The following is a 14,765-nucleotide window of genomic DNA, read 5'->3' as shown; positions in this document are numbered from 1 at the left end:
GATAGTGCTTTAACTTTAGGAAATAAAATCGGTGGTTGTCATTTTGCACCTTAGATACCGGAGATGAGTCAAATTCAAGCGTAAAGTTAAGCTTTAATTTAAAATATACTGTACATGTGTATATACTCTACCAGTAACCTTTAGCAGTAGCTTTTTTTGTTTCATCTAATTAATGTGCTGCTTGAAATCTGTAACCAGTCAAGTCAGTCATCACACTACACACTGATAGAAAGTCTCTTTCAGTTGTGTATTTTATGTTGTTTTTTTTTTAAACTGCATCAGTACTCTAATTTGCAATTCTTTAGAAGAGCAATTTATTGCAGCTGACCAAACAGATCATGCAATGGACTAGCACCCAGTTCAGCTCTGCTGCTCAAGGTTTTGACCAGTGCTCTTGACATAGACTTGTGCTTCTGACCCTGTAATTGGATTAAGTGGACTTAAAATGTTTATGTTATAGACTACAGTATATGCAGTTGTGCCTATTCCAAACTGGAAGGTTGTCCAGAGTGGATGCACATCAGATTACTATGTAAATGCAGCTTTTCTGGGTTGGTAACATTTAATGTGATTACATTTTACCTGGGTCGTATTTGTGGCAACAAATGAACTGATGTATTTTATACAATTTTTGTTTACAAAAAAAACTTTTGTGCTCTCATTGCCAGGCCCACAAATAAGCAAGTAGGTTAACTCCATCTAAGGCTCATATTTGCCTCACCTTGCCGTCTTCCTTCGCACTGCATAATGCTACAGCATTTTATACTAAAAAGTAAATATCATTAATAATCAAAGTAATGTTGTGATTCATACTTTAAATGGCTTTATAGACTTATGCTGTTTTTTAATTATTCATATATTGACACATAGATTTAGCTTATCTTTATATATATTATAAAAGTAATATAGCTGGAATTGTAAATGTTTGTACGATAGTAAGTATAATTTTCAAATTGTAAGACACTTCTAATATTTAAATATCCAGGGACAACTTACAAAAACCGAGGACAAGTGCATTGTAATAACGTAGTACCTTCTGACTTTAGACATTGTCCCTGAACCAAGTCACCTGAACATAGCTGAAGAACAAAGAACTCAGTAATAGACAGAAAACTCATTCGTAGTTGTGTTTCACAACTGAAGGCAATAGTAAGTGCATTTTTCTTTTAATATTTGAGTGTTTTATTCTTCTGTTCTATATTTTCACTTATATTTGTGTGGAAGGATTAGTATCCATTTCCAAGAGAGCAAGTGTTATCCACAAAATATACATGAGTTGGAGAAGTACTGTGAAAGGGAATAAAATAGAACTTAAATTGACCAATTGACTTTACCTTATTTAGCAATTTCTGGGCGAATTGGTATATAAAGGCTGTCTTTTAGTTTCTGTTCATTGCTGTTATTTCTTTTTATATATTAAGAGAGCAGATAAACTAGACTTAATTTATCTACTTGATAGCGCTGCTGCCTCGCAGTAAGAAGACCTGGGTTCGTTTCCCTGGTCCTCCCTGTGTGGAGTTTGCATGTTCTCCCCGTGTCTGCGTGGGTTTCCTCCGGGTGCTCCGGTTTCCTCCCACAGTCCAAAGACATGTAGGTTAGGTGCATTGGTGATCCTAAATTGTCCCTAGTGTGTGGGCGTGTGTGCCCTGCGGTGGGCTGGCGCCCTGCCCGGGGTTTGTTTCATGCCATGCGCCCTGTATTGGCTGGGATTGGCTCCAGCGGACCCCTGTGATCCTGTAATTAGGATATAGCAGGTTGGAAGATGGCTGGCTGGATTTGCTGAGCGCTTTCAGTAGTGAGAATAGCGCTATATAAATGCAAATAATTATTATCTACTTAGCTAAGAGGGCATTACTGTACTGTTATTGTACTAAGACTGCGTATATTGTAAAGAATATCTTGTTTTTTGAGAAAACTGTTGGACGACATGGTAACACATTGGCTTCACAGCTCCTGTAATCAGGATCAATATGTCTAGTCACAGTCAATAAGGAATTTCACACATTCTGTTTTTGTTGGCCCAGGTTGCCTGCCACATCCTAAAGGTGACCTCAGGTTAAATATATATGAGTCACTAAATTGGTCAACTGGAGTGAATTTAAGTCTGTGCAAGAGTTTCCGCTACAGTGGAGATAGTATTTCTTTCAAGTTTGTTTTTTGTCTCAAGATGAACTATGATATATGATCTAGTTCTGTTTCTTACACTTTGGAAGTTTAGAAAATGATTACATGTAAGAAAATTGATGGTCTGTTTTAATGGATGAGTTAAATCAATAGTCTTGTTTATATTTTCAGATGGCACAAAAATCTGTCAAGAAAAGTATTGTTAAACCCCACAAGGAAAAGTCTGTAGGGCGTACTGCAGAAGAATTAGAGTATGACTTTAATGATTGTCCACTAAATAATGAAGCATCTCCTCATGAGGACTATAATAAAGGTATACTAATTTTACTATATATTGCACGAGAAGGTTTAGGAATTGCAGACTAAATGGTTTAAAGTTAATTTTAGTTAAAAACAAACTAGGTTTTGTTACAAAGAGGAAGTATTATTATAAAGACCAGCTCATCCAGAATAATGTTAGAGAAGCCAAAATGTTAAAAAAAATAGAATTTATTATAGAGTTAAACACAAGGAAAAACTGAACAAAAGTACAAGACAACACAATGAAGAAAAACAACAGAATGTGCTGTCTTTCTGAACTTGACTTTATAAATTTTGACTTGAGATACTGTATCTATTAGTTCTCAGCTTTGAGCAGGTTCCGATTAAGATGACATTCTTTTTTTGCTAATGCTGGCCACACAGTCCAGACATCATTAGGGAAACTGTTTGCAATAAGTACAGAGTATCCTTCCTATTCTCCATTCCTGAGTTCAATCATCCACTTAGGGTATAATGATGGAAGACATCTGTACATGGTCTGTGCTCAGCCACAGCTAAGGCTCAGATAACTGTTAAACAGACTTGGAAAGACAATCTACACTGTCATTGACTGTCATTCAGTTGAGCATTTTAGCTTGTGATAACATACTATTTAAATGTTTTTTTAATAAAAATTTGAAAACTTATGTAAACACATGTTAACATTTTCTTTTTTTTAATATCAGTCTTATCATTGTACCAAATCTAATGGAATTTGGACAATACTTCACTGAGTTGTGTTTTCACCAGTTAATATTTTATGTTTTAATTGTCAAAATTTAGGAAATAGGAATGTGTTAAGGCTTTAATAAAATGAGTGCAAGTTGCCTGAAAAAATAATTTCAAGATTGATAGTTTTAAGAAATCCTGGAAGGAGTGTTGACAAAAATACGATAATCACAGAAGGGCCTGGTCACATGTAAAACGTGAAAGAAATAAAAGCAAAACAAAAGTTATCACCATCATGAAAGTTAATTCAGAAGGACACATAACTTAGTTTAAGTGGTAAATGTATTAAAAATATTTTAAATGATATAAAAAATGTTCACATGCTTTTAGAATTCACAAACTGAAAACTTTTCAATTTAGAAAAATGTTAGCAGTCTGCAAAAAAGTATAATTTACCAAATACAAATATGCATCTTTATTAGATCTATGTGTTACTGCAGATTAATTACAGGTAGTTTGATTTATATGTCCTTTTAATTTAATAATGGTTAATATTTTACAAGGATTAGCTTTATTCATTTATTCATTCTGTGTATTAATGTGTGGCCACTATACCGTACTTTTTTCCAAAAACTCTAACAAGCAAGTTTTTATCTTTGCATGATCCAAATGCATGGGCTTTAGCCAACTGGATGAGCAGGTCAGAAAATTAATGGACTGGAAAGTAAATGGCTGTGTAATTGGATAGTTTAGTATTGTTTCCTTTGTGTGTACTGTATACACATTTTTCAAATTCATCACTTTCCAACATATTTAAAAATTGTGGGTCAACTTATGTCTGACAAAAATGAATGTATAATGGTATCCTGTGTAATACATTCTTTTTCTTATGATTTAAAGCTATATTACAGGATGAGTCAAAATTATGTTAACACTAATGGTACTGCTATGTATATACTTGTATACAATTTTTGTGGACAATTTATGTGCCACATATCGTACATATGTTGAACATGATGGGGAATAGGTCGAGACATTCCTGTAAATCATCTTGCACATATGAAGTATGTTTTGTGAATAAATTGTTTCCGCTGTTCAAATGTTAACATAATTTTGACTCACCCTGCATTCTGTAAGTCAAATAAATGTGAAAATAAATAACCAATTCAAAGTTCTTTCAAATGTTTAAACTGCATATTGAAGCATTAATTTTAGTACAGTTGGTTATAAAATATTCCTGGAAGTACACAATTACAGTATAAAATTGCACCACTGAATAGTGACCTTATGTCCCAAGTTTAAGAATTTGAGAGACTGTTAGGTTCTTATTATATCCCTATATATTCTTGTGTGACAATATGAAACTCTTTTAGCCTACCTTTGTAAACATTGTAGAAATACATTCTATATGAAAAAATTAAACCTCATAATATTGAACTACCATAATTATCTTTTACATAGTCTTTGTATTATTTATGTACAACCTGTTCAGGATGTTACTGCCAAGTCTTGATATTAACAGAAGAGTGAAAATGCAGTATTCCTTATTTGTATTTGCATAGGGTTCATGTCGCATATTGCACCATCTTCAACACTCTGTTACTGACTTGCAATGCTGTGTTTTTTCAGCAACACTTCAGAATGCTTGTCTACACTGCTTACACCATGTAAACGTATCACAGAATTAAAATATTTTGTGATTTTGTAGTTTTGTTTTGTAGTTGTGCTTGACCTACAGTGACTATAAAAAGTATACACCCCCTTGGAAGTTTACACATTTTATTGTTATACACCATTGCATTACAGAGGATTTAATTTGGCTTTTTTAACATTGACCAAGAGAAAAAGACTCTTTAATGTCAAAATGAAAACAGATCACTGCAAAGTGGTCTAAAATGATTATAAATATCAAACACAAAATAACTAATTGTATTAAGTATTCACCTCCATCAAGTTAGTATTTAATGGATGCAACTTTGGCATTAATGACAGCCTTAAGTCTATGTGGATGGACTGTTATCCAGTTTGCGCATCTGAACACAATTTTTTCCTGTGCTTCTTTGCAAAAATGTTCAAGCTCTGTAGGCTTGCATGACGATAATGAATGAACAGACTTTTTCAAGTTCAGCCACAAATTCAAATAGGATTGAGAACTGAATTCAGACTCAGCCACTCCAGGACATTGGCATCATTGTTTTTAGCTCATACCTGTGTAGCTTTGGTTTTACCCCTTTGATCATTGTCTTGCTGAAAAACAAATCTCATACTGTGCAAGTTTCCTGCAGACTGCATCAAGTTTTCTTCCAAGAGTACCCTGTGTTTGGTTGCATTCATCTTATCCTTTACCATCAGAAACCTTCTACGACCTGTTGTAGAGAAGCATCCCTACAAAATGATGCTATGTCCACCATGCTTCAAGGTGGTATGGTGTATTTTTGAAATGTGCAGTGTTTGGCTTATCTCAAATATAGTATTTAGTTTGATGGCTAATTTGTGGTCTGATCAGCCCACAAAACCTTCTTCCAGCTGGTTTCAGTCTCCCCCATAAGACTTCTGGCAAACTGTAATGGAGTTTAAGTGCAAATTTTTAACAGTGGCTTTCTCTTCGATGTCATCCATTCTAGCCTGTGCTACCCACTCCTGCCTAGTCTTCTTCTACAATCACAGAGTTGTTGCAGACAGCCTGCCCTAAGCAGATATACAGCTGTGCCATACTCTTTTCATTTCCAACTGATTGACTTAACTGTACTTTGATATTTTCTTGCATTCATCCCCTGACCTGTGCTTGGAGTGTTCTTTTGTCTTTATTGTGTAGTTTAGGTCATGATATTGGTTCACCTCAAGATGGATTTTCTTCATAGCATTTATGATGGTACACATTTCACGTGAAGGTTTATTTTGCCACCTACTAATTGCAGTACTAATTCCTATATCCACCTGTTTTTTAATTGCATTTCTAACAAGACTATTCATCATTTCATTAATCAAAAACACCAATGCGTGCAAGTATCCAACAAAATTGGACCACTATAATCCAGACATTTCAGTCTGTACAACAGGAATTAAAACTCCAGTAAGAATCATGCCAAAAGGATTTAAAGGACATTAGACACTAACTGGAACTTTCGACCCATCTATATATGTATTTGTAAATATGACTGATGTCTCTGGTGTAAATAACATTTTCTTTATTCATAATTCCAATATGCCTGTAGTTTATGACTTTTTGCATCAAATGAAAGTCATTTTCAAGGTTTGGAACTTTCCACCACACCACAGAGATACCTGGCAATGTCACCAATTTTGTATTCCTAAATGAATTTCTAAATTACACCACCAAAGCTATTTCCACAGTATAAGAATATTCTCTACAACTCTTTATTACTGATTGAGTTCAATATTGTCCTTTAAATCCTTGTAAATATATCCAGTATGTTAAATACATTTACTTTCATCCTTACTTAAGAGACAACTTGCCCATTTCATCCTGCAAGGCATTAATAATACTTTTCTTACAACAGCTGCTTGAGTTACTTCTAATCTATTTTTCTGGCAAGATGAAATTAAGAAGAAGGGACCTGAGTTGCCTCAAATGCTTGCATATTGTAATCTTTTTAGTTAGCCAATAAAAGGTGTCATTTTGCTTGACTTCTCATTACATCCATAATGGGTAACACGGCACAACACCCTAGTACTTCTTTTTAAAACTGTTTTAGCTACTTTCTCATATATCACAAATCTATTAAATGGGTTTGCTTTAATTAAGGCCTGATATGCTGTCAACATTACTCCTCTAGTGGATCCCCAGTTGTAACCAGCCACAGTATTTGTTAGGTTGAGGACTTGCTTACATTTATCTACCAATTATCTTATATGAATCATCCAGGTTATTCTTGTACCAAACCAAAGGCCTAGATACTTAAAGACTGGAACATTAGATAAAGTCTGCCCACATAAAGAAAGACATCCATTACTTATACTCTTCTTTCAGGTAAAAAAAAAATAAAAAAATACCAATTTAGACACAGAAAATTTAAATCCCCAATCCAATGAGTTTTCTGTCACTTATGATATCTGTTGTACAACCTGTACCACATACTTAGCATTACGGCCTCTCTTTACATGACCCCATCATCTGCATATAATGCCAATCCTAATGGTTCAAAAATATCATTAATCATGCGTAATATTAACCAATATTGGGCTGACATCATTACTTGCTCCTCTTAGATACAGGTGCATTTGTACTACAATCAATTGAAACCCCTTGACTACCTCTAGGTGATATTCATTGAAACATTTGAGTGACTTTTAAAATCAACTGGCTAAATCAATGTCATTTTTGGTGGTGAATACTTGTGCAATCAATTATTTTGTGTTTTATAATTGTAATTAATTTAGACCACTTTGCAGGGATCTGCTTTTAGTTTGACATTAAAGCGTCTTTTTTTTTGTTGATAGTCAAAAATGTAAAATCCACTTTGATTCAATATTGTGTTACAATAAAATGTAAAACCTTCCAAGGGTGTAAATATCTTTTATAGGCACTATATACAGCACCTCTTGTTGCTCTGTCAATCAGCTTTGTTTTGTTCTGTATGGTGGAATCTTACGCCATAGTTTTACTGGGTTTGCATAGCTCCATTTGACACTTTCTATGCAAAATCAGCCCAATTATAAGTCCTTCTGTTGTGTATGTGTGATAAATGTCTTGAATTTACTGCATTTAATTTCAAATATGGTACTGATTATTGTTCAGTTTTGATAGTGTATTGTAATCTTGTTAGCTTTGCAAATCATATTGTGATGTAGCATGCTGGTAATTTGGCTATATAATAAAAAGACTGAAATACTACAACATGTTTTATATAAAAAGGTGCTATATAAAAGGTAAAAATCATAACTTGTTATAGAATATGTTAAGACAAATGGGCATCTGCAGAAAAATCTAGTATTATTTTATAGTTATATATGTTCACCTTTTACAGAAATACATTTAAGAGGGAGAAAGAGGCCTTCTCCAAGTGAAGATAATGAAGCTTTTGGGTAAAGACAATCAATACATTTATATGCAAAATCAAATGTTTCCTTATTTAAATATTAATAATCAATATTTACCTTGTATTCTTCCTATCAAAAGTGGAGATGTAGCAGTCATGCTTGAAAAATTTGGAGGTAAGTTAATATAGTGTGCATATTTAAAATTTGACAACATGAAAAATACACAGTAGCATAGAGGAAAAATTTCTGTATTCAAATGTTTTTAGCCGACATAAGCAAAGCTCTTCAGGCAAAAAGAAAACGCATAGAGATGTGCACAAAATCTTCATTAGAAAACAGAAATCACAAAATTGAACAGATTTGGAATACACAAAAAAATGACAGGTAAGAAATTTTGAATAAAACAAAAGGTTTTGTTAATAGAATTTAATATGTGTTTCAGGCATTTGAAGTGAAAACATTGAAAAAATAGTTACGATTTAACATTTGAATATAGTTTGTCTAGGATCTATTAAGAGTTAACAAGTAAAAAGAAGTACAGTAGGTTTAGCGGGAGTATTAAGCCTTATTAGTATCACAGTAAAGAACATATTTTATTTCCTTTCTACATAAAGGAAGAAACTGAATGATGAGTACAACAAGCAGTTTGAAGCAATCTTTCAGCAATGGGAGAATGATATCCTGAAATCCAAAGATCAAGAAGACAGGCTGGGAGTATGTGATTTAAATAGAAGTGCAAAGGAGTTAAGACATGTAGTCTTTGAAAATTTTAATTCCCCCATACAGTCCTATGGGGGAAATTACTTCGGGTCACGACCAGAGTTTTGGAACGAATTACGGTCGTGACCTGAGGTTCTACTGTAACTTAAAATTTATGTACCTTATTTTTACTCTCTGATGTCATTTTCATCATGCTTTCTCCTACATTTCTGGCTAATTAAATTAAGCCTTCATTTTACATAACTAATAAATTATTTATGTTTGGCCTCAGAACTTGTACAGACAGCAACAGAAACTGTTTCAGCAAATGAGAGTGGTACAGGGCCAGAGAGTGAAGACTTTGAAACAGCTCATGGACCAGTTTTTGAAGGTGTTCATTGTTTATTCACTATAGTTATAGTGAAACTGTTTTTTTTTCCCTCTCTACTGCTGTATTATAATGTCTGTTGAACAGATCCAGACAAATACAGTATGAAAGTTTAGCAAAGTTTTCAAAATTTTAAAATACTTTTATTTATTATAATGTGTGTAATATTGCTAGAACTTGTTTCATGCGGCCAGATGTTCTAAGCTATGTGTGCTCTTGGTAATGCATATGTATGTTGATAACAATACAATGATAATAATAATCTTATAATTTACTCTAGAGCTTGGAAGAACTGGAGCAAGCTCATTCTGCACAACATTCATCTGTACAAAATGAACTTCGTAAAGAGATGGCTCTTTTTCAGAAGAAGATTTTAATGGAAACAGTAAGATATTTTATAGTCTGAATAGAACTGGTTGTTAATAATTAAGCTATATTAATGCATAATATGTTGAGACCTGTTCTTGATTAAAACATATGCAGTTATTATTATTTTTTTTTTTGCTTTAGGCTAAGAGCAATATTATTTTGAAAGAAACCATTAGTGTACTTCTTTAAAATTAAGGTGTGGCTTTCCAGAGTAAGTAACTGAGTAATAAAATAGTCCCTTTTGCTTCCATCAACAGTATTTTCTCTTTTTTTCAACTTCATTTTAGTTTTCATCATTTACCTTTAAACTATAACCCACACAAAGCAGAATATTTGCATTAGGACTAGTATTACATTTATAATTTCAAAATAACTTGCATCATATATCTCTTGTTCTTGTCTGGAGACACATATAACAGATCCTCTGCTTGCTGGTAAAGGTGGAAGTCATTATATTAAACACTAACAATGTCACTTACAACAGAACAGATGAAATGTTTTACTGTTTTTTTTAATGTTGGGTAACTTTGGTTATAAACAACAGCAAGTTTGGTTGAACTACTATGGCAATTAGAATGTTCATGGGATCATGAATTGATTAAAAAAAATACAGCTTCTCAGTATACCTGGGCACAATGTAATCATGGACATGAGATGGCACCATGATGTATACAATCATTACATTAGTAGTTATCCTGTAAAATATAAACAGTATAATTAAAAAATATTGTAGTCAGCACTCGATAAATAACCACTATTGCAGTGAGGCACCTCGTTAAAAATTTAGAGTACAATTGAATTAAAATATAGTGACAAAATGTGCAAATCGTTGGTGCAGGTAAAGATTTGTACTGTATAGGTAAATGCACGTCCCTCAGTCAGTTTCCTGCAACTTATTAGCTGCCTTTAACAATGTTAAAACAATAATTTTTTAGATTTTTTTTAATTATGCAATATTTTAGTTTCATGTATACAGTGTGTTATTAACTGTTTTGCCTATCATTTGTGTTTTAACTACAGCAACAACAAGAAATGGCAAATGTGAGAAAATCTCTACAATCTATGTTGTTGTAAGGCTTAAAGACTGCAAGCATGAAGAATATTTATAAGTTACCAATTTTTTCTGCTCAAAGTAATTATTTTCATAAACTGTTGATACTCAACTGTTTTTTTCTGCTTTGTTATTTAACGTAGTACCTTTCATTTCTGTATTACTGAATAAAGACTCAGTCATGTACTGTAGAACAGGGTTTGTTAGTTGTTTAAAATTTGTCAGGGTGAACCACCTAATTATATGTATTCCAGGTTTTGTATCAGCTAACAAAAAAGTGCAATGTAATTGGCATTCTTGCTTATAAATGCATTCTTCTTACAAAACAAAATAAAAGCATCTGTTATAAATATAGTATTCTTTATTTTACATAGGCTTGTTTTATTTTTAAAATGAAATATCTTAACAGAAAGAATGTTACAATTAGGCAAAGAGAACTAACAAAAATAAATCAAATAACATAACTGAGGCTTTTATTAAGATGGACTGCAAAACAAGAAACGGACCTTTTTTCAGTACTTTGTTTAATTACTAATGCCATTATATGGAGAGAAACATCTTGGCGCTCATCAGCAGTATCTCTCTCCACTTTTGATCTATAATACTGTATAGCACATTTCGGACTTCCCATCTCTGCATCAAAATTTAAACAGGATATTATACTGTAAGTCAGCAGAAATAAGTTACACTTTTTATGCAGCACTGGAGTGTTACCTACCAACACATTATTTTTGTACCTGAGAATTTTGATAAAAAGCAGTTGTTAACCTTTTTATAGGTTTTTTCTAGAAAGCCTTATGAATTCCATTTAATCTAGAATTATGGGAAAAGGCAACATTTTGTTTAAAAAATTTTACTTGGCAAGGACAAAAAATAAAGAAACCTAAAACACAGTACAAGTATTACACAGTCATGTGTGTATGTTCAAATTTCTTCACAACATCCTTTAATTCTCTCTCTCTCTCAAAATATTTGGCATGGTAAAATCTACAGTGTGAAATGAAACAATCATCTGTGCTTTCTGAAGATTTAAACCTTTTAAAAGTCACAGAAAAAGTTACAAATATTAAAGGCATTCAATTAAATATTAAAGTAAGAACTTAAAAGATGAAAAATCTGGAAAGAAGCAAATAATTTTTTAAACAATAAAATGTCATTCAAAAATTGACCCAATGTCAGATAAAGGACTACTGCATTAATTCAGGCCAATAAATTAATTGGGCTAAGGCAAAGGAAACAAGACAATCACTTATCCAAGCCAACCATTCATAATCAATTAATAGGCAAACTCACTAAGACTTTGTGTTAGGCAGTCAATCATTTAGAAAACGAAGAACCCTTTTCAAATAAATGCTGGATACAGCAAGTTAATAAAACTAAATTTAAAATTACACATGATTTTATGTATATATATATATGTATGTATATATACATACACGCATAAACATACATACACACACACACACATACATACATGTGAAAAAATAACCAAAATTTAATTAAACTGACCCAAGATCATTCTTGAGGTATTCGATTAACCAGCTGACACATTTTTTTTTATGATTCCCAAAGTTTCACTGAAACTTGCGATAAGCAGCAGTACTAACTGAGGCAACGTAAGACACAGAAAAACACATACACTAATGGATTTTTTTTTAATCCTAAAAAAAGATTTTTTTTCATCCAGAAGAAAGTAATATTTATTATCATTTTAACCTGCCAGTACCAGTTCTCTCTCATACATTTTGTCGAAGAACAATCACCATTTTTTACATAAAACTAAAATCAATGTTAACTATTTCTAAACTGCCTGTAATCTAGAAAGGGGAACACACTCATTAATTACATTAGATGGGGGAAACGGTTGTATAAATATTTTTACTGATTATCAATCTTTCTTCATTACACACATATGACTAAATAAACATTGGCAAAGTTCATTTAATGATTAAAGAATTTCAATTTATAATCCTGATGTTCCTTAATGAAAAACAACATTGTATAGCTTGAGAACATTAAAGTCAAAAATTGAGCAAGAAAATAAAATTACTCAACAACCACATAATGAATCTCTCTTGTATTATCAGCCAGATAAGATGCAAAATGACCATTCAGCTTCTTTCCTTCAGTGTTAAAAGAACTCCAAAAAACTTGAGATACATACTGTTAAATATGAAAGAAAAATACTCATAGCAAAATGCATACTGTATTTACACGGAGTTAAAACTTGCAACCCAAATATATTTGGATTAAAAAATAAGGTTACTTTTAAATATTCTATGCTTTGTTGAAGATTAAAAAAAAAAAAATACACTCACACAAGGGCATGCCAATTTTAAGACTTTTTTTTCCTATGTAATGAGTCATTTTAAATTAGCAAATAAATTTGCACCTAACAAAAACAAGCTGCAAAACAACTTAACCACTGATTAAATGGTGAATGTAGAAAAGGTTACACTGAGTGCTGCCTGAAAACAAGGGCTTAATCAGAAGATACAAGTACGCCACCAGTGTCTTCTTTACGTTTGTTTCTCTTTGCTCATTTAAAGGTTTTGTGATGAATATTTAGGGAATAAACACCATAAAACTGGAGGGGTGTGGTAATAGTGAGAAAAGAATTGTCCATTTTTTCTTCCTTAAAAAAAAGGAGTGCTAGTAAATGATATGACAACATTGAAACTGCAATACGTTGCATGACAATAACTGAATCTTTTTTTGTTTTGTTTTCTTCTCACAGTTACCAGAATCTTACATTTTCATAGATTACATTCATAAGAAAAAGATTTCCAGTTTTGTAATAAAGAACAACAATGGACTAGTGGTGGTTGTGGCCTTGATTGCTGAGTAAAGCTGGTGGCTTTATCTTGAATACAGAAATATTGAGATGAGAAGCAATCTGATTGCAGACACTGATACAGTAACGGGCAAGATCAAAGAAATTGAAGATCTGCAAAAGAACAATAATGACATTACTTTACCTTCTAAAAATTGGATCTGAGACTATTTATTGTACAGAAAAAAAAACTTTTAAAAATCAGAATATAAACTTTTCTTTTGCCAGGTTATATAAAGCTTTGCATTAGGTCCTACAAATGATTTATGGTTCAGCAAAAGCTCACGAAAATATTAATAACTGTTATTCAACAAACACTACAACAATTTAATTATGGAGATATTTGTATGAAATTAAACAAATGATTGTTATATTGTTATATCATCCTTCAATAACCTGCACAAAATAGAGAAATAGTGTTAGGACACACAAATAGTATAGATTAAATTGATTTTGTTCTTCAATTTGCACAAAGTGAAACATTTGAGGATTTCCTTGTATCAGAGGAGTACAGGAGCTTCAGAAAATTCATAAATAAACATTAAATGACCACCAAATAGATGATGAAAACATTTTATAAACAAAATTGCTACACAAAAGGGTTCTGATTGACTCCACTTTTTGTAATATTTTGCATATAGTCTTTAAACTGTTCCCACTAGTTCAGAATGGCAGCAGATATCTGACCAGTATTTGAGATTCACTTACCAAGGCAATCCAGAGAACCACATATTCATCAATAAAACTGTTGAAATACTGGTCAAGGAAGAGCAAGCCGGGACCTACAAATGCCAGATCATGAAGATGCATTTCACTCTTTGTCATGTGTGCAACCTACAAAGAAAGGAAAGCATAACACATGTCAGAGAAATTGGGACCTCTGCAAGAAATGTAACCTAAATGAATCTCCCTAACCCACCAAGCATCTATGTAATGAAAACACAACTCATCTTAACATTTGACAAGATCAAAAGGGATTACTCACTAACATCTTTGTCACACTTAATATGGGTATACAAATTAAAAATTAACCATGCAAGAAACAAACAACCCAACACTAATTAGAAAAAGGCTGTTCTGGAAATACAGTATTAAGTTCAGTATTAATCTGTACTACTGATTATAATTTAGATGTATTATTCTATTATTTTAAATGTAACAGAAATGTAAAATGTAGTAGAAAAGTGTTTAATGGAAATGTTCTTTGTTTAGGATTGTAAACAGTTCAATGATTACATTTTAAGGCTGTTAGCAATGTATTTTGTAAATACAATTAAAGTCAAAGTATGTATGATTTAGAAGCGACTGCTGTTATTAGTAAAATCACAATA

General features: G+C 32.3%; 2 protein-coding genes across 3 annotated transcripts in view; one reads left to right on the top strand and one right to left on the bottom strand.

Annotated features, from left to right (window-relative positions):
* Positions 1-1,882: 1,882 nt before the first annotated feature.
* Positions 1,883-10,844, top strand: sycp3 (synaptonemal complex protein 3). Of its 2 annotated transcripts, XM_028798809.2 has the most exons (8): positions 1,883-2,437; positions 8,082-8,139; positions 8,234-8,268; positions 8,361-8,478; positions 8,709-8,808; positions 9,086-9,184; positions 9,462-9,566; positions 10,571-10,844. In XM_028798809.2, exons 1-8 carry the CDS (start codon positions 2,296-2,298, stop codon positions 10,622-10,624), a joined length of 711 nt encoding a protein of 236 aa, XP_028654642.1. In that variant the 5' UTR covers positions 1,883-2,295; the 3' UTR covers positions 10,625-10,844. The 2 variants fall into 2 exon arrangements, with proteins under 2 accessions (XP_028654642.1, XP_051780621.1); XM_051924661.1 differs by lacking the exon at positions 9,086-9,184.
* A 100-nt stretch (positions 10,845-10,944) lies between these two features.
* Positions 10,945-14,765, bottom strand: part of cept1b (choline/ethanolamine phosphotransferase 1b) — a 105,122-nt gene continuing 101,301 nt past the window's right edge. Inside the window, exons 8-9 of the mRNA XM_028797049.2 lie at positions 14,143-14,268; positions 10,945-13,548 (exon numbers count right to left, since the gene is read on the bottom strand). Of these exons, the coding sequence (XP_028652882.1) occupies positions 13,417-13,548; positions 14,143-14,268 (258 nt within the window). The 3' untranslated portion in view covers positions 10,945-13,416. The remainder of the gene's footprint in view (positions 13,549-14,142; positions 14,269-14,765) is intronic.

The sequence above is a fragment of the Erpetoichthys calabaricus genome, chromosome 3, assembly GCF_900747795.2.
Source record: "Erpetoichthys calabaricus chromosome 3, fErpCal1.3, whole genome shotgun sequence".
In the NCBI taxonomy this organism is placed as follows: Eukaryota; Metazoa; Chordata; class Cladistia; order Polypteriformes; family Polypteridae; genus Erpetoichthys; species Erpetoichthys calabaricus.
The sequence above is the reverse complement of the archived record's forward strand: the minus strand, read 5'-3'. Positions and strand labels throughout refer to the sequence as shown.